The sequence below is a fragment of the Bos javanicus genome, chromosome 11 (assembly GCF_032452875.1).
Source record: "Bos javanicus breed banteng chromosome 11, ARS-OSU_banteng_1.0, whole genome shotgun sequence".
Taxonomy (NCBI): domain Eukaryota; kingdom Metazoa; phylum Chordata; class Mammalia; order Artiodactyla; family Bovidae; genus Bos; species Bos javanicus.
Window position 1 is genome coordinate 48,987,848 of NC_083878.1, and position 22,016 is coordinate 49,009,863.

At 54.0% G+C, this 22,016-nt stretch overlaps 1 protein-coding gene across 2 annotated transcripts in view; it reads right to left on the reverse strand.

Annotated features, from left to right (window-relative positions):
* ATOH8 (atonal bHLH transcription factor 8) overlaps positions 1-21,945 on the reverse strand; it is a 38,790-nt gene extending 16,845 nt beyond the window's left edge. The window contains exons 1-3 of one of the 2 annotated variants that reach the window (XR_009739421.1): positions 20,069-21,945; positions 7,597-7,788; positions 5,084-5,180 (exon numbers count right to left, since the gene is read on the reverse strand). Coding sequence is in view for 1 of the 2 variants with exons in the window: in XM_061432664.1 (XP_061288648.1) it covers positions 7,597-7,788; positions 20,069-20,824 (948 nt within the window). In the remaining variant the exon portion in view is untranslated. The remainder of the gene's footprint in view (positions 1-5,083; positions 5,181-7,596; positions 7,789-20,068) is intronic. The other variant, XM_061432664.1, reaches the window with a different exon arrangement.
* Between the last annotated feature and the right edge of the window lie 71 nt (positions 21,946-22,016).

Consider the following 22,016-nt stretch of genomic DNA (forward strand, 5'->3'; position numbering starts at 1 on the left):
TCAGTTTCCCCTCCGTGCAATGGGGGAAGTGGTGCCAAAGTGCAAGGTTAGCAAAAGGGGTAGAGATAAAGTATGGGAGGTGCTTGGCACCCAATGGGAACTCTCCACGCAGTCAGTGTGGTCTTTGGTATTGGTGGTGGTGTTCAGTCACTCAGTCATGTCCAACTCTTTTGTGACCCCCATATTCTGTAGCCCACCAGGCTCCTCTGTCCATGGGAATTCCCAGACAAGAATACTGGAGTGGGTTGCCATTTCCTTCTCCAGGGGATCTTCCCGACTCAGGGATCGAACCTACATCTCCTGCTTGGCAGGCGGATACTTTTACTGCTGAGCCACCAGGGTGAGTCTGTTTAATAGCATTGCTGCTGCTAAGTTGCTTCAGTCGTGTCCGACTCTGTGAGACCCCATAGACGGCAGCCCACCAGGCTCCTCTGTCCATGGGATTCTCCAGGCAAGAACACTGGAGTGGGTTGCCATTTCCTCCTCCAATGCATGAAAGTGAAAAGTGAAAGTGAAGTCGCTCAGTCGTGTCCAACTCTTAGCGACCCCATGGACTGCAGCCTACCAGGCTCCTCCGTCCATGGGATTTTCCAGGCAAGAGTACTGGAGTGGGGTGCCATTGCCTTCTCCATTATTGCTTGTTCTTTGGTATGAACCCATGAACTTTGAAAGCCCATGAGTTTCTGGGCTGGTGAGATGCTCACCCCTTTTAAGGACGCAGGGCCAGAGCTCTGCCCTGAGCGCTGGACAAACAGGAATCCCCCATTTAAAACAATTTGCCCTCGGCTACCTTGGGCTGGTCATTCATCCATTCTCGGCACTGCCTGTTCCTGAGATGATCCTTCCTGGGGTTCCATATGAAGCTGTTACCTTGGAGCTGTAAATTCATGAGATTTCCTTCCTGGCACTGAGAAAAGGCCAGCCCTTTCTCCTATGGGATGTTGTTGAAGCCTTCCAGCAAGGCGGCAAGGAAGGTATGGAAGCTCTCTCTTTACACATGTGAGAATGGGGGCTCAGAGAAGTTAGGTAACACACCCAAGGTCACACAGGCAGAAAGTACCAGCACCAGGACTCGAACCCAGGTCTGCAGAGCCAAAGCCTACTCTTCGCCTACTTCGTGGTCTTGCCAAGGATCTCCCTGTTGTATGTGCCTTAAGGTTAATGACAGCAGCACAGAAACTTAAAAGAACTGTAGGGTTCTCTCAACTGAACCCCCACCTATAGCATCCTGGACGGGGGACCACCAAGTCTTTCAAGGGGTTTCCAGGGTGTACCCTGGATCAAAGCGGTGCTCCAGGGGCTTCTCTGAGAGGTAGTGGCTTAAGCATCAGAGGGGACTTTCCGCGGTCTCTGTGATTTTCTGAGTGGGAAACTTTGCTTCTTTCTCACCGTCAGAGACCCTGAGTTTTCATTCGCACACAGTGTAGTGGGGAGGAGGATGGGGGTCTGTGAGTGAGGGGAGAGGAGGGGAGGAAGTGAAGGGAGTGTGAAAGGAGAGGGGAAAGCAGCGCCCCAGCCTCTCCCCTACCTCGGGACCACCCAGGGAACATCAGACGGCCACGTCCTGCGTTCCAGGGCAGCCAGCTCCAGCCTAACCTGGGAGGCTCCCTGCCCAAACGAGCCCTCCAGCCCAGTGCCTGCCAGCCCTGTAGACTCACGGTGTCAAATGTGAGAGGGGAAACAGCAGCTGAGAGAATGCTCCACGTTAGAACAAACAGCTGGCGACAAACGTCTATGTAATTGGAATGCCAGAAAAAATAAATTGCATCCATTTTTATGACGAGAAGGGAATTTGATGGTGGTTTCCCACCCACCCCCCTTCTTTCTCAGCAGAGAGGGGCTCCATGGACTTTCAAAGCACATGGTATTTAACTCAGTAACATGGCCCAGAGGATGTAGAAATAGAACCTCCTCTCACCACCCCATTTCCATGCAGGGGGCAGGACAGGGAAGGGGCAGGGGGCCCCCCCGGGCACCTCTTACTGGCGAGTTCCTTAGGCCTCTGAGCCTCGGATTCATTGTTCCTGGGACAACACCAGGCTTCCCAGATAGCACTAATGGTAAAGAACCCGACTGCCGATGCAGGAGACATAAGAGATGTGGGTTCGATCCCTGGGCTGGGAAGATGCCTTGGAGGAGGGCATGGCAACCCATTCCAATATTCTTGCCTGGAGAATCCCATAGACAGAGGAGCCTGGTGGGCTACAGTCCACAGGGTTGCAAAGAGTTGGACATGACTGAAGCGACAGCATTCACGCGCAGGGGACAACACCAGTCTCCACCTTGAAGGGATGGGGGGAGGGAGGAGTCAATGGGGTGATCCGTCGGAAGTACTAAACACCCAGCACTATGCTTAGCGTGTGAACCAGGCTCTAAGAACGTCAGGTATTGTCAGTATTCTTGTGGTGCACTGGGGTCCCAACAGTCTCTGTGAGTGATTTTCAAATCTGTGTGAAATGCCTGTGATGGGCAGAGGGGATGGGAGCAAAACACATTTAGTCATTTAGATAGTCAAGGGGCTGAAGCGACCTCAGCTCGGCAAGTCTGACCAGAAAGGGCCATAGCAATCACTTCCGGGGTCAACTCACCTTGGAGAAGTAGAAGCCAAAGCCCCAGTGAGGGTGACCGTATATGCGATGGGGGGACAGAGCTCGGACAACACCGCTCAGTGGGCACTCTGGGGACACAGGAGGCACAGGAATTGTGGAGTTGCTGTCTCCCACACTTCAAGGCTCAGGAAGAGTCCACAGAAACAGCAGGTCCCTCCAGGTCTGAGGCCTGGGCTCAGACACCAGACAGAGAACACTCTCGGCTCCCACTGACCTTCTAACCCCAAAACCAATGTGCCATCTCAGCTTGCCCCCAGCACCAAAACACAGAAGTCTGCACCTGAGATGTCCTTCCAAAGAGGAGTGCGACTACCCTCCAACCTGCCATCACCACCAAAAGCACCCCCTGCCCAGAAAGCAGCAGCAGAAGGGGGACAACGTGGATCTGATGGAGCCACACCAGCCTTGGCGCCTCCTCTGGCTGAAGACCGCCCACAGGTGAGGAGCAGCCTCTAGAATTGCAGAGTCCACCTTTCCGGTCCGGCTGGCACTGATGGCTACAGTCTCAGCCTGGGGTCACCAATCATTGCCCCGAGCTCAGCACACCATGACTGACTTTTCTCTCTGTGTGTGTCCATGGGGATTCTCCAGGCAAGAATACTGGAGTGGGTTGCCATTTCCTTCTCTGGGTGATTCTCCCAATTCAGGGGTCAAACCTAAGTCTCCTGCATTAGTAGGCAGATTCTTTACCACTGAGTCACTGGGGAACAGCCCCGAGGCCTGTGAGCAACTTGGTGGGGGATAAGAACTTACTGGCCATTTATCACCAGGGCTTAAACTATACCATCAACGTTAGTAGCTGCTGCTGCTGCTGCTGCTATTGCTTTTGTTGTTGCTATTATTGTTGTTGTTATTGTTGCTATTATTTTATTCAATAGCTTCAAATCACTGGAAGGCAGTGCCCTAGATCGTGGGAAACTGGTCCTCTCCTATTCTGAGGTCCAGCAATGCCGATCCAGCCCAGGTGTGGAACAGCTCTGCTGCTCTTTCTTCCCCTCCTCCAAAGAAGCTCCCAGGAGTCGCTGCTTTTAAAACAGGAGCTGCGGAAACATGGCCCAGAGCCAGGTGCTTAAGGCGCGTTATCTCTGGCTGCGGCCAGAGTCGGAGCTGAGCTCTGCGGAGCCCTTCCACTCCTCGCACCTGTCTCTCAGCTGGGCAGCCTCCGATGGGCCTCTCTGCATGACTGGGGCTTCCAGATGGACCCTGGATCCTCAGAGTCACATCCTGTGAGGCCCAGAGATGGAGGACTCACCAGTCAAGGGATATAGGTGCCCACCCCCAGCAAGGCAAGGCTGGGATGGGCAAAAGGATGAGCTTGGGGCCCAGAGGGTAAGTCAAGTTCACTTTAAATCCCGTTCTTAACACAGGCCTGGAGGCAGCTTATCAGTGGACACAGAGCATAATCTCTCAAGGAGGAGTCCTGGAAAAGGGTCACCCAGCCCCTGGGGCACATGAACTGTGAGGGAGCCACCCTTGAGTGGGACAGCTCAGGGTGCCATCAACAGGATTGTTGGTGATCATTTATGGAGGACTTCCTTTCAGTTGTTCACTTACATCAGAATGTTTTTTAGTTTCTTCCTTTCTTTATCCTTCATTAGAATGTAAGCCTGACTCACTTGCATCCCCAAACCCTCAGGTCACCCTGAGTGGCTGCAGGGGATGGGTAACAGGGGTTTCATCTGAAACCCCCACCCTCTGACGCCCCGCTGCATCCACATACTCTGTCCACAGAGACTGTGTGTGTGTGTGTGTGTGTGTGTGTGTGTGTGTGTATGCTAAGTCACTTCAGTCGTGTCTGACTCTTTGCGACCCTATGGACTGTAACTCTTCTGTCCATGGGGATTCTCCAGGCAAGAATACTGGAGTAAGTCACTCTGCCCTCCTCCAGGGGATCTTCCCAACCCAGGGATAGAACCAGCATCTCCTGCATTTTCTGCATTGCAAGCAGATTCTTTACTGCTGGGCCATGGGGGAAGCCCATCTACAGAGACTTGGGAGGCTCAAATCTCTTTGCTAACACCCATCATGGCACCCATGTGCTCAGGTTGGGATTTCCCAACAAACAACTCACTGCCAGTGCTTGATAAACATTGAATGAATCAATAAATGGATGAACAAATAAAGGGATGTATTTCCAGGGGTTCTGATTAACAAAACAGTAGCCAATTCAAGCCACTCAGGGTCACTTGGCGGTCACTGAAGACCATCCTGAGGACACCTTGAAACTTACCTACCTGCCTGGTGACAGAGATGCAGGAAGGCACACACAGCAGGAATGGGGTGATGCTGTGATCAGCCAATCTACCAGCACAGCAGTGGGGCCTGAAGATGTCCCAACAGCTCCAGGACCCTGTCCCATGCCTCCCTCTAAGTCCTCTTGGTAATGGTGGTTGTCCAGGCATGGTCCTCTGGAGATGGCAGCCTCAGGACACCCCACTGGCAGGAGGGGCTACAGGATGCCAGGGTCCCCTTACCCTTCAGAGGTGAGGCAGGATCTCTACTTGGAAATCAGACTGCAAACAGCCTTGGAAATCACCGATGCTTCCACATCCCCATTGACTGAGGAGAAAACTGAGGCAAGAAGCAGTTAAAAAATGGGTCCAAAATGACACAGCTAGTAGGTGGTGAACCAGGCCTTGAACTCAGGGCTGTTTTATGCTCTTAAAAGTGAAGTGTTAGTCACTCAGTCATGTCTGACTCTTTGCAACCCCATGGACAGTAACCTGCCAGGCTTCTCTGTCCATAGGATTCTCTAGGCAAGAATACTGGAGTGGGTTGCCATTTCCTTCTCTGGGGGATCTTCCCAACCCAGGGATTGAATCCAGGTCTCCTGCATTGCAGGCAGATTCTTTTACTGTCTAAGCCACTAGAGAAGCCTGTTCGATGCTCTAACCCACCATCTAACACCTGTTTCCCAATCTGGACAATGCGGAGGCTGGACCAGATGGGCTCTAAGGTGTCTTAGATTTGGGCTGATTTCAGGGGAAGCCAAAAACTCATCTCTGCTGGCCATTGTCACCCCACTCCCCTTTCTTCTCCTCTCACCTTCCAAGCGTCTCTCCTCTTCCCCAGCCCAGGACACTCTGCTCCACAGAACAGGGAAGGAGGGGCAGCACTCTGGCCTTTGGTGGGTGAGGGGAGGACTTGGGGTGGGGGTGGGGACGAGAGGCATAAACGGGGGAAATGGGGCCTGCCCACCCTGCCCATCCACACCTCCGACCGCCCAAATGCCAGGGGAAGTTCACCCAGAGTTTACAACCCTCCTTTGTCACAGAGCACTGCATGGAGCCATCAATCACGCCCTTAATTTATCCGTGTCACTTTCCAGAGGAAAGCTGCCCTGCGAGCAGCCAGTGGTACTTCCTTTCTCACCCACTAGATGAAGATTTCACCTAATTGGTCCACGTTAAATCACTCCCAGGATTGCAATGTGCCATCAACACAGCAGTGGCTGGTGGTGTGGATGTGCTGGGCTCCTCCCTGCTGTGGGCAGCAGAGTCCACAAGGGTCTCTCTGCCTGGAAGCCTCTTGAAGGGGCCTTTGGAAGGCCTGGAGAACCCAGAGAAGGGCCTCCTTGTAAGGGGGGTTGGGGCTCAGGGATGGGGAGAGGGCGGGCCAGGAAGGAAGGAGGAGGTGGAAGGAAGGAACAGATGGAGGGTGATAGAGTCACCTGCCCCCAACCCCGCCGCTCTCCCCATCCCTGCATGCCCAGGGGAGTCAGGCATCTCTAACCACCTCCACCCTTCTTATGGGTACGGACTGGGTCCCAGCCTGTCTCTCTCCCTGTAGCTTCGTGTGTACAGAGATCCAGAGGGCTGCATCACAAGCCCTGCTCTTCATTCCTGGCAATGACCCTCAACTGGAAATGCTGGAAGCCAAGCCACGTGGGAAGCAAAGCTGTGACCAACGCCTTTCCTCCTGCCCATATTTCTCCAAACACATTAGGCTTTGTACACACTGTTCCCTCTGTTTCCAATGCTGTTCCTGCTTCATCTGCTCAGTGACCTCCTGGTTGTCCTGCTGGTCCCAGCTCAAACACCACTTACACAAAGGTGATCTTTCCAACTCCTTTGGGCAGGAAAGGCACCCTGTCCCTCCTCTGCCTGCCTGGCCTTCCCATACCCCAGCAAAGGCCTCCGGGACCTCCTGTCTATATTCTCCTGCCCTTATCCAGATGCAAGAGGGTCTCTGAGCATCCTGTGAGCTGTGGAGGTGCTAGGACCACATGTTTATCATTTTTATACTCCTGCCCAGCAGGTTCAGCAAATGGCTGGGGCTCTATGAATCTCTTCAGAATGAATGAATGAATGAACATGATTTGCCTTAATGCATGGCCTCAGGTAACCCACAGGCCAAGTCATAGTCCCAAAACACACCAAAGGGCTCTCTTGGGCAGTTACCAGCCCATGAGATCTCCCCCTAATATGATGTTAATCAGGGGCTGAGTGGGGAACTCAGCACCAGAATGTGTAAGACCAGAAAGAGCTTCAGAGATAAGCTGTCCTCATTTAAGTGATGAGCAAACACAGGCCCAAGGGGACTGTCCCCGGTCCCCAGGAGCCCTGTTACCAGTGTGCTGTGTGCTAAGTTGCTCAGTTGTGCCTGACTCTTTCCCACCCCATGGACTGTAGCCCACCAGCCTCTTCTGTTCTTGGGATTCTCCAGGCAGGAATACTGGAGTGGGTTGTCATGCCCTCCTCTAGGGATCTTCCCAACCCAGGGATCGAACCCATGTCTCTCACATCTCCTGCATTGGTAGGCGGGTTCTTTACCACCAGCACCACCTGGGAAGCCCCAGGAATAGAGTCACACACAATCCCAGGGGCCTGAGGAGCCCTGAAAATGAAGTGAATCCCAGCAAGCCTCCAAGAGGCTGGTCTCGCTGGTCCCTTTGGAAGCCTCTGGATGCGAGTAAGAGGCACCCTGGATTCCGGTCATTACCTCCCCATCCTCCCCAGAGGCTGCTGCCCGCATAGCTGGCGCGTACCTTGCGCTTCTTGGCGCGGCCCTCGGCCTGCAGGGTGCGGGTGCAACGCTGCACGCACTCGGAGAAGCTGAGGTTGCTGTGGTCGGCGCTGTAGTCGAGGTCGGCCAGCCGCGCCAGGGACAGGATGTAGTTGCAGGCGATCCTCAGGATGGCCAGCTTGGACAGCTTCTGCCCGTATGAGTAACACGGCACCTGGTGGGGGAGAAGGCGTCAGCAGGGGCTGCCCGGTCTCTGCTGAGAACCGGCCCAGGGGGCACCTTGGCCAGGAAGGTGTGGGGCCATTCATGCCGCTGCTGGGGAGGGAATGGTCAGGCAGCAGAGGTGGTTTGTCTGATCTCTCCACCTTGATTTTATTCACTGTTCTAATCACCTGCTGTTTACACCCACACACAACCCCTGGGGGGCATCCACGTTCCCAGGCTGTACAGGAGGAAAGCCAGGCTTGGCTCTTGCCCGAATGTCAGTAATCATGGAGCACAGTGCGCTTCCCCCTGGGACAGAGCTCCATCCCCTGTGTTCCTGAGAAGGAATCTTGGACAGATGTTTTTTGCTCTGAGAGTCTGTTCTCTCATTCGTGACACCTGTCTTGCTGGACACTTGGGGTCTGACAACAGACAATAACTGGATTCTACCGTCAGAGGACTTACACTCAAGACTGAGGTTATGGACCTCGGGGGTGGTGCAGTGGCTAAGAATCCACCTGCCAAAGCAGGGAATGTGGGTTTCATCTTTGGTCAGGGAAGATCCCACATGCCATGGAGCAAATAAGCCCGTGTACCGCAACTACCGAGCCTCAGCTCTAGGGCCGGTGAGCCACAACCACTGAAGCCTGAGTGCCGAGAGTCTGTGCTCTGCAACAAGAGAAGCCACTGCAATGAGAAGCCCATGTACTGCAACTAGAGAGTAGCCCCTGCTCGCTGCAACTAGAGAAAGCCAGCTCACAGCAACAAAGACCTAGACAGCCAAAAATTAACTAACTAATTAATTTTTTAAAAGAGTGATGCTTTAACATCAAAGCAGAGCTAAGCACCCAGACTCTCAGAACAGATCAGAGGAAAGTGACAATGCTCAGTTGGGAGGCCCACACATGATTGGATTATGCTTTTCTCTTTTTCTTTCTGACCTCAGGACCTGGGAAGCTGCTGGGCATACAACAGGTGCCTAATAAGTACAGCTCCAACCAGACTTGACATCCTTGACATTCATCACTGACTTCTTGTTCAGTCACTCAGTTCAGTCGTGTCTGACTCTTTCGACCTCATGGACTGCAGCATGCCAGGCTTCCCTGTCCTTCACTATCTCTGGGAGTTTGCTCGAACTCATGTCCTTTGAGTTGGTGATGCCACCCAACCATCTCATCCTCTGTCTCCCCCTTCTCCTCCTGCCCTCAATGTTTCCCAGCATGAAGGTCTTTTCCAGTGAGTCAGCTCTTCACATCAGGTGGTGAGTGGACAGTCACAAATGGCACAGCGATTTGTATCAGGTAAAGAGATGGAGTCTCTAACATCATCCACCCTTGTTTCCACTGCTTGAGCAAAAAACTACATGGACTGCAGCACAGATCTGTGTCGAAACATGGAGCATGCATGCTACATTGTTTCAGTCATGTCAAACTCTTTTCCACCCCATGTACTGTAGCCCACCAGGCTCCTCCATCCATACGATTCTCCAGGCAAGAATACTGGAGTGGGTTGCCATGCCCTCCTCCAGGGGATCTTCCCAACCCAGGGATCGAAACTGAGTCTCTTTCATCTCCTGCATTGGCAGGCAGGTTCTTTACCACTAGTGGCATGTGGGAAGCCCCCGTAAAGTGGAGACGTCACTGCAAAGTCCACCTGTCAGTTAGACATGGGCTAACTGATAGAGCTGCTCTGATGCGTTGTTCACCTAAATGGCTAATTGTGCATACCCAGCAACCAAGGCTGGGCATCCTCCTCCCTATGGCTCTCCAGGAGCTATATGTAACATCCATCCCCAACACTGATGCCTGGTACTGACTAACCCTCATCGCACAGTGAGTGGGGCCCCCATGGCAGGATCACTCAACACACACATGAGGCACTGTTCTGGACCAGTGGTTCTCGATAATATCATCCCTCAGTAGCAGTTGGCAATGTCTGCAGATGTTTTTTAGTTTTATTTATCTATTTTTGGCTGTGCTGGGTCTTCATTGCTGCCTGGGCTTTTTCTCTAGATGCAGTGAGCAGGGGCTACTCTAGTTGCTGTGCACGGGCTTCTCATTGCAGTGGCTTCTCTTGCAGAGGAGCATGGGCTCTAGGGCACACGGGGTTCATTAGTTGCAGCATGTGGGCTCAGTAATTACAGCTCCCGGGCTCTAGAGCACAGGCTCCGTAGTTGTGGCACTCGGGCTTAGTGGCTCCAACGGCATGTGGAATCATCTTGGACCAGGGATCAAACCTATGTATCCTGCATCAGCAGGTGGATTCTTTACTACTGAGCCACCAGGGAAGCCCTGCAGACACTCTTGATCATCACTAGTGGGTAGAGACCAGGCATGCTGCTGAATGTCCTACGCTGCTCAGGATCCTACAATGCGGCCACAACAAAGAATGACCTGGCCCCAATGTCGACAGTGCTGTGATCAAGACAGCATAAACAAGAGAGCTGCTTCAGGGACTTCCCTGGTGATCCAGTGGTTAAGAATTCACCTTGTGATGCGGGGGACATGGGTTCGATCCCTGGTTGGGGAATGAAGATCCCTCTTGCCTTGGAGCGAGTGAGCCCTCATGCTGCAGCTAGAGAGTCCATGCACCACAACAAAAGATCCTGCAGGACGAAACTAAGACCCGACACAACCTAATTAATTAATTTTTTAAAAGAGAGAGTTGCTTCAGGTGAGAACTTTAAATGCATCCACAAATGGAGCCCATGTTAAAGCTCACTGTGTCCAGGAGCTTTCCACGACCTGGCCCCCAGCCCTACACCAGAGGCTATGGGTGCCTGCCCTTGATGGTGCTCTAATCACCCCCATCTGTTCTTAACCCCTAATGACTGTGACTCATTTAATGGTCAGTCTCCTTGTGAGCTGTTGGGGGAAAGTCTGTATGCAGAGCCTAACACAGATCCTGCCCATCACTGGCCTCCAAAGGATCTGTCGAATGAGGGAGTCAACGAACAAATGAATGCTCTCATCTGTTTTTTGTGAGGAGGGCAAATTTGTGGCTTAAGGGAACTTAGTTCCCCACCCAGAGATCAAACCCATGCTCTTGGCAGTACAAGCTCAGAGTCCTAACCACTGGACCACCAGGGAATTCTCCAAAACTGTTCTCTGAGGACGAAGATTTAGGTGTTTGGTGTGGAGGTGAAGCTTGTACATCCTTTGGTCACCTGGGCTAACTCCTGGTCTAGCCACAAACCCCGGGCAAGAGACATGATCATTCTGGGCCTGGCCGCACAGGGTGGGAAGGACTAAAGGAGATGGCGCATGCGCTACACTGCCCGTCAGGGGCATTATGTCCATGGGTGTGGCACAGTGTCTCCTAAGAAGGGCTCCAGAGAGGGTGAGAAGCAGGAGATCTGGAGCCAGGAAGTAGCATCTGCTCATCCCTTACCTGCACCCCCCCCACCCCCGCCCCGGGGTCCTGAGACCACAGCCCAGGGCCCAGACAAGGTTTGCAGTCACCTTTCAACATCCTCCAGCAACCAAGGACTCACCCCTCACCAGGCTAGGAAACCCAGGGAGGGGCAGGGAGGAAACAGAGGGACTGCCAACTCCCCCAACTCCCGTACATTGCCCCCCACCCACAAGCTCTGACCACGCCACCAAATCCAAATCCATCTGAAAAAAAAGCCTGTAGAACAATGCACTTTGCCTGTTCTCAACCAGAGCCCAGAGAATCCTGCTTATCAGCCTGAACAAATAAACAAGGTCCGTGGAGCAAAAAGTGTCCTGGGGGCCCTAGGACAGCGGCAGGGGTCTCAGGAGAAGCCCAGCGCCCCCCTCCTCTGCACCCGGGAAGGCAGGGCCTGTCTGCGGAGGCTCTGGACAGCAGGCACAGCTATGTGACACAAGGCCCTAGTGCGCTGTCACCCAGGGGCCACTCCAGGAGTTGCCTGGCGGGCTCCAGTCCATAGGGTTACAAGGAGTTGGACATGACTGAAGCAACTTAGCATGTACGCACATCTGCCAGTCCGGAGCAGGGCTCTCAGAAGGGATCTGCTCCTGGGGATCTGGGGTCATTGTGGGACCACAGAGCAACAGATGAGGTCAAGGCCAACCTAGGAGCTCCTGTGCCAAGTTCTGAACCAGTTTCATCCCAGATTTGTCACTCTGCCCCACTGCTTCTCTCAAAGTCCAGGTCTAACAAGAAAACCATTTATTGAGCTCTGATTGTTTACCTGGCCCTGTGGTCACTATTCATAGGTAGTTTTAGCCCATTGAAACATTCCCCCAAATAAAGACCATTACCCCATCTGCACACAAGGAAACAGAGAGGAGACATATTGGGCCTCAGGTCACTCATCTAAGACCTGATTGCAGCTACAAGCTTGTGTGTCTATCACTCAAGGAAGGCACATGGCCACCAGGCTCTCTGAGCTCCTGTTGCCCGAGGTGGCCGTATATGGCACACCAAGAATCCCTTTTGGCAGCTCACTCTGACTCCTCCTGCTCTCCAGGGCGGGTGTTCCTCAGCTCACCTGGTTAATTCCAGGTCCTTCTCATGCCCATGCCCCAGGATGCAGCAACCAGGCCACCGCAAAAACCCAGCTCAGAGCACCCTGGCCTAATGCAGATCTGATTCTAGGAGGTCAAGGTAAGGCAGAAAGAGCTGATCTGAATCCCAAACAGTAGGATGTGACTTTGAACAGGTACCTTCACTACTCCGAGCCTCAGTTTTCTTATCTGGAAGGTGGGAATAACATCTGTGTACCCTCCATGGCTGTTGGAACCAGGTCACACCCTGCTGTTTCTTGCAATCTACTAAGGCCAGGCAAAGGATGGCTGTTGTGAGAGGTATTTAATGCCCCGGGAGTTTAAGCACTTCCAGTATCTCTCAGCTGATGAAAGCCGAGCTGGGTTTTGAACTCACACTTTAGCTGAGCTCTTTCCAATTAGCCAGAAGCAACTGCTTGGGGATGTGGATGTATCTGCATGTGTGCATGCTAAGTTGCTTTAGTCACGTGCGACTCTCTGTGACGCTATGGGCTGTAGCCTGCCAGGCTCCTCTGTCCATAGGATTCTCAAGGCAAGAATACTGCAGTGGGTTCCCATGCCCTTCTCCAGTGGATGTATCTTGTTGTTGTTGTTCAGTCACTAAGTCATGTCTGACTCTGGAACCCCATGGATGGCAGCACGCCAGGCTTCCCTGTCCTTCACTATTTTCCAGTTTGCTCAAACTTATGTCCACTGTGTCAGTGATGTCATCCAACCATCTCATCCTCTTTCGCCCCCTTCTCCTCTTGCCTTCAATCTTTCCCAGCATCAAGGTCTATTCCAATGAGTCAGCTCTGCACCATTACGTGGCCAAAATATTGGAGCTTCAGCATCAGTCTTTCCAGTGAATATTCGGGGTTGATTTCCTTTAGGATTGACTGGTTTGATCTTGCTGTCCAAGGGACTCTCAAAAGGCTTCTCCAGCACCACAGTTGGAAAGCATCAATTCTTTGGCGCTCAGCCTTCTTTATGGTCCAACTCTCACATCCATACATGACTACTGGAAAAAACCATAGCTTTGACAAGATGGACCTTTGTCGGCAAAGTGGTGTCTGTGCTTTTTAAAGTGGATGTATCTATATGGTGTGGAGGTGGGCAGCCCACCCTTCTGAGTAAGGGCTGGAGAGTTCTGGACTTCGTGGGACCCCGGCCTTAGTGAATACCTCTCTGAGCATCCACATAAGGCCCAGAGCCCAGCCACCACACCACCTGCAGGAAAGCCCACAGTGGTCATCCGTTCAGCTTGCTCAGAGGACAGAGGCCAAAGGAGGCAGCAGGGTCAGTTGGCTCCAACTCCTGAGGCAGCAAAACTTCCAAGAAAGTAAAAGGACCTGCCTGATGCTCAACGCACAAGAACTGTTAAGCTTCAGGACTTCCCTGGTGGTCCAGTGATTAAGAATCCACCCGCCAACGCAGGGGACAAGGGTTCGATCCCTGGTCCGGGAAGATCCCACATGCCTCAGGGCAACTAAGCCCACGGGCCGCGATTATTGAGCCTGTGTTTTAGAGCCTGTGCTCCACAACAAGAGAAGCCACCGCAATGAGAAGCCAGAGCACCACAACTAGACAGTAGCCCCGACTCACCGCAACCAGAGAAAGTCCATGCACAGCAACGAAGACCCCACACAGCGAAAAATGAAAAATAAAAAGATTGTTAAGCTTCAGAGCAGCACGTGTGGGGATTTTCTCAAGGTCCCATATGCCTCTAAGAGATTCCATCCTACTTACTTACCAGACCCTCTTCTGGCTCCAACAAGGGGGAGAAAGCAGGAAGGATCCTGGCCTGAGATGCTGAGGACCTAACTCTACTCCGGGCCATCCACATGACCTTAGGCAGGGCCACAAGCTTAGGGGACTCAGTTTCCTCACCAATAAATGGACGTGAGAACACCTGCTGCCTCAGAATGGAATCACCATGGACACATGTAGGGAGGGGCTGCGGCTGTAAGTGAGTGTTAGTCTCTTAATCATGCCCGACTCTTTGAGACCCCATGGACTGCAGCCCACCAGGCTCCTCTGACCATGGGATTTCCCAGGCAATCATACTGGAGTGGGCTGCCATTTCCTTCGGAGGGGCAACAGAGAAGCACAGCCAGGAACCAACCAGCCAATGCAGGGGAGGCCTGGAAGCCCTCTTGCCTCTGTGCCAGCTCCTACCCACTCCTCAGACCCATCCTCAGATGCCCACCAGGGCTTCTAGATCCACAGAGCTCCAGCATCACTGTGTCCTCGACAGTCGAGCACCTGATTCATTTGAAATTATTCCCTGATCGTCTCACATCAGGGAGTGCTGACTTCCTGGGGTGAAGTCTCTCCATACAGAGTCATTCAAGGTCCTTGTCAAGTTCTGTCTAAACAAAATCCCAACCTGACTCCCAGCAATGAGGCTGAACCCTGAAAACCTGGGCTTAAGTCTTTATGAGCCCTGGCCCAGAGCCAGACGGGACAAAGCCTGGTCACTAGTTCCACCTCTGTAAGTGTCCTCACCTGTGAAGTGGGAAGGTGGGACTACATATGCATGACCACAGGGCCAGGTAAGGTACTTCACCCCCTGCAAAGAAGTTCAAAAGGCAGCCGTGCTGGTGACTGGATGAGAGGGGCCGGAGAGAGGCTTCTGTCATTCCTGTCCCCTCTGGACCCAAGCAGGCCTGTCCCTCATTCCCTGAGGAGTGGGGCACAGGCTGCCACGGCCCCCTGGCATCCTATGGGGTCTGAGGTTGAGGAAGGTGCAGGCCTGGGGGCGCCATTCTCATGACCCATTCTGGGCCACCCTGAGTTTACTTGTGGAGGATTCCCCGGGAGACCATGGCACCTTCCCTGGTGGCTCAGACAGTAAAGACTCTACCTGCAATGTAGGAGACCTGGGTTCGATCCCTGGGTCAGGAAGGTTCCCCTGGAAAGGGGAATGGCAGCCCACTCCAGGACTCTTGCCTGGAGAATCCCATGGACAGAGGAGCCTGGCAGGTTACAGTCCATGGGGTCGAAGAGAGTCGGACACGACTGAGGGACTAACACTTTCACTTATGAAGAGGTACTTCAGCAGGTCCTGAGGGCTCTGCCCTGCTGATCCAGGTGTCTGCCTAGCCAGACTGCCATTCCTCCAGTGCTGAGGGGCTTAACACTTCTCTGGGAGAGAGGAAATCTTGCAAGCACACCAGATGCCCCGTGGGCAAGCACAGCCTGTGAGCCAGAAGGTTCTGTCAGGGAAGGCCGTGGCCCATGGGCTCAGGCCCCTCCCTTCCCCCCACCCAGCAACACCAGGCTTTCCTTGAACCCCCTCCCACCTGGCCCGGAGCAGCCCCGCACATGGGCCGGCCCCAGCTGTACACACATGGCCTTCACATGAGGCGGCGGGGAAGGCCCCACGCAGCTGGGCTGGTGGCATGTGGCCTGACCATCTGCCCTGCATACCCACCCCCCACCCTCCTGCCAGGGGGCCTCTCTCTCCCCCACCTGCACTTCTATGGCCAGGCAGCCTCCTACCCCATTCCTTGCCTGGTTGAGAATATGGTGGGTTGGACAAAACAGGAGACTGTCGAGCTTCCCTGTGCTGGGGGTGGACAGCTCCTGGGTGATCACCAGGCTGTTAGGAGTCTGAGCCTTGGAGCGACTCACTGACTGATTTGAATCCAGATTCTGCAATGAGAGTGGCACGTGCACCCTGGAGCCTAGTGAATGACAAGTCAGGGAGATGAGCAGTGCAAAACCCATGAGGCCTGGTGCGGCAGCCAAAGGCTGGGAGACTGCCACCAATTTACAGAAGCTCTCTGAACCTCAGTCTCACCATCTGTTAAATGGGGGTGGAACAGGAGTGGGTTGGGACAACACCTATTTCATTAAATAAACTAATACACATAACACACTTAGCCCAGGACCCAGTACAAAGGATAGCAAGGAGATCAAACCAGTCAATCTTAAAGGAAATCAACCTTAAGTATTCATTGGAAAGACTGATGCTGAAGCTGAAGCTCTAATATTTTACTCCCAGAGATAGTAAAGGACAGGGAAGCCTGGCATGCTACAGTTCATGGGGTCACAAAGAGTCGGACATGACTGAGTGACTGAACCCAGTTGCTTTGATTGCTGCCACAGATTGATGGCAGTTTCTATGATTGTTAAGAAAAATGATTATAGAATTCGTATTTCTACATTTGTCACGGCCTTTGCCCAGCATTGAGGATATTGTGGATGTTCAAGAAAGGTTCATTCCTCCTACGCCCTCCCTTCCTTTCTTCACTCGATGTTTGCAAAGAAGCTGTGTATGAGGTAAGCTTTATCACCATTTTCCAGTTTCATTAACTGAGGCTCAGAGAGAAAATGACTTGTCCAAGGTCACACAAGAGGCATACAGCAGAGACGGGCCTCAAATGCTGGCCTCCAGGCTCCCTGCTCATATTCTTTTCACTGTACCAGGAAGTTGCCCGGGGAAACAGAACTCCAGTCCAGAGTTACAGTCCCACCACAAACCTCAGCGCCGCAATGGCCAAGGTCTCATTTCAGGCAGAACCAGACTCTTACCTTTTGCGTCTTTCGCAGGAGCCCATTTCAGATAGTCAAGCCTGAGCCTAGATCCAAGGGCTTCCCTGGTAGCTCAGTTGGTAAAGAATCTGCCTGCACTGCAGGAGACCTGGGTTTGATCCCTGGGTTGGGAAGATTCCCTGGAGAAGGAAATGGCAAGCCACTCCAATATTCTTGCCTGGAGAATCCCATGGACAGAGGAGCCTGGAGGGGTACTGCCAATGGGGTCGCAACAGTCGGGCACGACTTAGTGACTAAACCACCACCATCAAGTCTAAATCCAGAGGCACAGCCTGTCTGGACAGGGGTACGCACGTGGGTGTGTGTGTGTGTGTGTGTATACACATGCACACCTTCTACAGGAGGGAAACTGAGGTCCAGAGGAGGGAGTGCCTCCAGGACACAGGACTTTCTCCATCGGACAGGGGCTGTGGGTGTGGTGAGTGTGGCCTGGGCCCTGGGCTCTGGGGACCAGAAGTGCCCTAGCAATTTCTTTTGCTCCCAGATAACAGACAGGTGCCCACCAGCAGCCTTTCTGGGGAAAGGACAAATGCTTTGGGCCAGGAGGGCAACAAACAGGAGCAGATGTTTCTGTCCAAGCACTTGGCGTGCGCTTAAGAGCACAGGTACTGATTGTGTGTATACACACAGCTGTGTGTACTTGTGTGTGTGCATGCACTCTCTCCCTGAATTTGTCCCTTTTATACAGAACTTTCCCGCAAGAAGGACAGAAGTGAAATGAAACCAGGATTAACAATCCTGTCTCAGAGAGTCAGGCTTGTGTCTGCCCACCTTCCAAATATAAATGACACTGCAAGTCCGGGTGGGGGGCCCATGACACGGATACAGCTAACACTGTGAGAAGCATTTGGCCAGGCGGGCATTCTAGAAACTTCTATCATCTTTCTTAACCCACTAGGTGATTTGGGAAGAGTACCCTTCCTTCTTTCTCTGGGCCCCAGTTTTACATTCCATTAAGTCGCTTACTCCTTGGAAGGAAAGTTATGTCCAACCTAGATAACATATTCAAAAGCAGAGACATTACTTTCCCAACAAAGGTCTGTCTAGTCAAGGCTATGGTTTTTCCTGTGGTCATGTATGGATGTGAGAGTTGGACTGTGAAGAAGGCTGAGCGCCGAAGAATTGATGCTTTTGAACTGTGGTGTTGGAGAAGACTCTTGAGAGTCCCTTGGACTGCAAGGAGATCCAACCAGTCCATTCTAAAAGAGATCAGCCCTGGGATTTCTTTGGAAGGAATGATGCTAAAGCTGAAACTCCAGTACTTTGGCCACCTTATGCAAAGAGTTGACTCACTGGAAAAGACTCTGATGCTGGGAGGGACTGGGGGCAGGAGGAGAAGGGGACGACAGAGGATGAGATGGCTGGATGGCATCACTGACTCGATGGACATGAGTCTGAGTGAACTCTGGGAGTTGGTGATGGACAGGGAGGCCTGGCGTGCTGGGATTCATGGGGTCGCAAAGAGTCAGACACGGCTGAGTGACTGAACTGAACTGAACTGAAGTGGAAAGCTAATTCAACTGACAGGGATGTTAAGATCAGGTAAGATGGAATTTATTACTAAAAGAAGTTAAAGCCACTGGACAAATAAGATGCAGTTGAGCACACAGAGACTATGAATATTTTCTCAGCATCGAAAGAGGCAGCTGGAGGAGTAAAAAGAACCTGGAACTGGCAGTCAGAGGACCTGGGTGCCAGCCCTGGCCTGCTGCTCACCAGCTGTGATGCTCTGGGCATGTGACCTCCCCAATCTGAGGGGGTTTTCCTAGCTTCAAGGTGAGCAGGTGGACAGGCATCTCTTTGTCATCTCAGCCTTCCATCCTGAGGGGCAGGTAGCAGGCTGCTACCTGAAAGTGAGACTGAATTCTCCACTTGGCCCACTGCCCAGGGTCCCAACTGTCTGTGACTGCTATCTGACCCCTCCACGCCACTCCACTTCACTGACCAATCAGCTCACCCATTCCCAAATGAGACACTTTGGCTCAAAAGTCATAGAGCCTCTTTTCCCCAGGAGTTCAATTTCTCTCCCAGGGATGAACACAGGCACTGCCCGACCCACTCATGGGAGGAGGCAGAGAGAGTGTGATAAAAAAATATCATATTTTCTGAAATCCTTTGTTACTGGCTAAAGCCTAGAGAGGGTGAATAACTTTCCTGAAGTCACACAGGAAGTCAGCTGCAGAGCAGGCAGAAATCCTGACCATTCAAAACAGTCACATCCACCCATCCCCTCAACCTTCCCCATGCCCTGTGTGGAGTGGAGGCAGATGGCACTTACCACACACTTCTTAGATCTCTCTTTGCTCTATGAAAATGAACAGCCTAGAACTCCTGAGCAGTCTCAATCTTGTCTAAGTGGAATTGTAAAACTGCCACTCCCCACTACAGGGAATTCTTGGACAACTATTCCTCTCCATCCTCCCAAGAAGACAGTGTCTGGTGAGGACAGCTGCCACCTGCCCTAAACTAAGAAGCCCCTAACCCATTCCAGAACTAGTTTCTGAAGATCCCCTATCAACCAGTTCCTGCTCAGCAGACCTGCCTCTTCCATGTGCGCTGAAGGTCAGCAGTAAGGGGAATCTCCAGGAAAGACTCTCTCCAGCCAATTCCTGGGGAAGGGTTATAGCCAGGGTCCTTAAGGGCACCGAGTGGGGGAGGGGGGTGCAGAGTGTGTAAGCAACCTGAGGGCAGGGACAACCCTGCTGGGAGGCGGGGGCTGAGAAGGGGTCGACAGGCTCCCCCGGAAGACGGAACACTTATATTCTGGCAAAACCAGGACCACCCCTCAGCAGCATTCCGGGTCTGCCAGAAGGGTAAGGGTCTTCGCCCTTACCCACCGGAGACAGATTCCCACATTTCCCCTCTCCACTCCTCACTGCGCCCAAGGGACTCCGGGAGACAAATATTCGCTGCCATAAAAGTGAACTATGAGGGCTGAAGTCAGACTCGCAGACAGGGTCACCCCAAAGGGGATGGAAGTGGCAGTAAAGAGGGCCAGAGATCTCTAACCTTCATCCTCACTTTGCAAACTAAGACCCATACCAAAGTGTGGCAAAGGTCGCTGCCCCAGGCGGTCCCATACCTGTCTCGGCGCTGGGACCGACCAGGCGGGGATTACTTGCCCTTTTATCCACACCCTCATCCTCCTTAAAGTCACCCCACCCCGCCCGCCCCACCACTTGCCCACCCAGCCTCTTGCCCACCCACTCCCACAGCCATCCCCAAGCGCAGTGAGGGTGTGTGGCTGGGAGCCGGTACCTGCTTCCTGAGCGCCTCGAAGGCTGCGCTGATGGTGTGCACTCGCGTCCGCTCCCTGGCGTTCGCCAGGAGCCTCCGGGTCTGCTGCAGGGCTTTGATCTCCGAGGAGGCGGCTGTGGCTTCGCCCGGCCGTTTCCTAGGCGACGCGGAGGAATCCGGGTGGTTATTGTAAATTACGTGTGAAATTGACGAGTAAGAACTTTCCCCAGGGCGCGTGGGGGGCGCGGGGCGCACCGAGGGCTCTGGGGGCGCCGGGGGCGCCGACGGCGTGGGGCGTGCTGGCGGTGCGCACAGCAAGATGCGGGGACGCAGGCCCGGCTCCCGGAAAGGCTGTGTCTCGGGACCCCCAGGTACCTGGCCCTGGGGCGCAGGAGGCGGCGGCGGCGGAGGCGGCGTGGGGAGTCCCGGCCCCACTGCGCCCAGGGCGAAGCCGCGTTTCCGCGGGTCCAAGACCTCCGGCGCCCGGGCGCCCCCGCGCTCCCCGGCCGTGTCCGCGCCCCCACCTGAGGGAACGGCCGGCGCCACCCGGGCTGGCACCGGGGTCGGGACTGGCTGCAGCCGCTGGGTTCTGTCCCGCAGCCCGTTGGTGGCGGTGGCGCCGTGCTCGGGTGCTTCCAAGTCCAATCGGAAAGTTTTATAGCCGTTCGCGCGCCGCGCCGGCTCCTTGCCTTTCCTCTTGAGCTTCTTGAGGCCGTTCAGCTCCTTCACGCACACGGTCTTCCAGGGCCCGTCCTGGAGAACCGGGATGTGCTTCATGGCGCGGGTAGCGCGCGAGGCAGGGGCGTGGGGCTGCCCGGGAAGCGCGCCCGCCGCGCTCGCTCTGCCCGGGCGGCCGCCGCGCTCAGCGCCTCGGAGTCGCCAGCTCTCCCCCTGCTCGCTCGCTCGCTCCCTCCCTCCCTCCCTTTCTCCCCCTCGCCCCGGGGCAGCTGCGCCGCCGGGCTGTCCGTTCCCGGAGCGCTCAGAGTGTCATCTGAAGTCGCTGCCGCCGTGCCAGCGTTTCTGGAGAACGCCCGCTGCGCTCCATCTGTGTTTGTTTAGCCTCAGTTTACACAGAAGCCCGGTTCCCCAGATCAGTCAGCGCCGCCGCCTCCCCAGCCCCGGCCGCCCGAGCCGCGAGCGCCTTTAAAGAAACAGGAAGCATTTTTCAAAACAGCTGGGCTGCCGGCCGCCTCCTTTGTCCGCGTCCTCTCTGCCTCCCCCCACCCCCAGCCCTTCTGCCCAGAACCTGCCTCCTCCGATTCTCCCTCCCCGCCCCCTCCTCGAGTCCCGGGCGCTTCCCTTTTCCCGCAGGACAGTCTGCTCCCGAGCACATGGCTTCTGGGCCCTTGGGCCCTTCCCCAAATCGGAGCTAGGCCTTCTCTCGGTGACCTTCCGCACCCAGCACCTCCACGTCCAGCCCTCCCCCCAACCCTACCCCAGCTTGCCAGGCGAGAAAGAAACTGTACGGCGACTTCTCCTGGAAGAGGGTGAGGTCATTGGGGGCTGAGGGGAGGAGGAAGGCTCTGGGGTTGCCCAGGACCCTCAGGACCCCTGCACCGCAGTCCCATTCGCTGGGTCACTCGCTGGAGCAAAGGGGAACCAGGAGCAGAAAGCCTAAGCGACAGGGAAACTGAGGCTCCAAAAAGGAATGGGCTTTTCCCACGGTCACGCAGCGAGTTTAAAGAGGCCCATCATGGTGGAAGCTTCGGATTTCGACGCAGCATCTGTGAGAATCTGAAGTCACCTCACCCCAGGCTGCCCGTTAAGCCCGGATTTACTCATCTATGAAATGAGAAATTCGGAGAATATCAACGCCTAAATCACAGCGTGGCTGTGAGAAATTAAGCCCCAGGCACATGGGAGGGACCAGTCCAATGGAAGCTTTGGTTATTATTACTATTAATAACAGAGGCAGAATAGCTCCTAGAGGCAGATTTCCTGGCCGGCTCTGCCACTTACAGACTGAGTA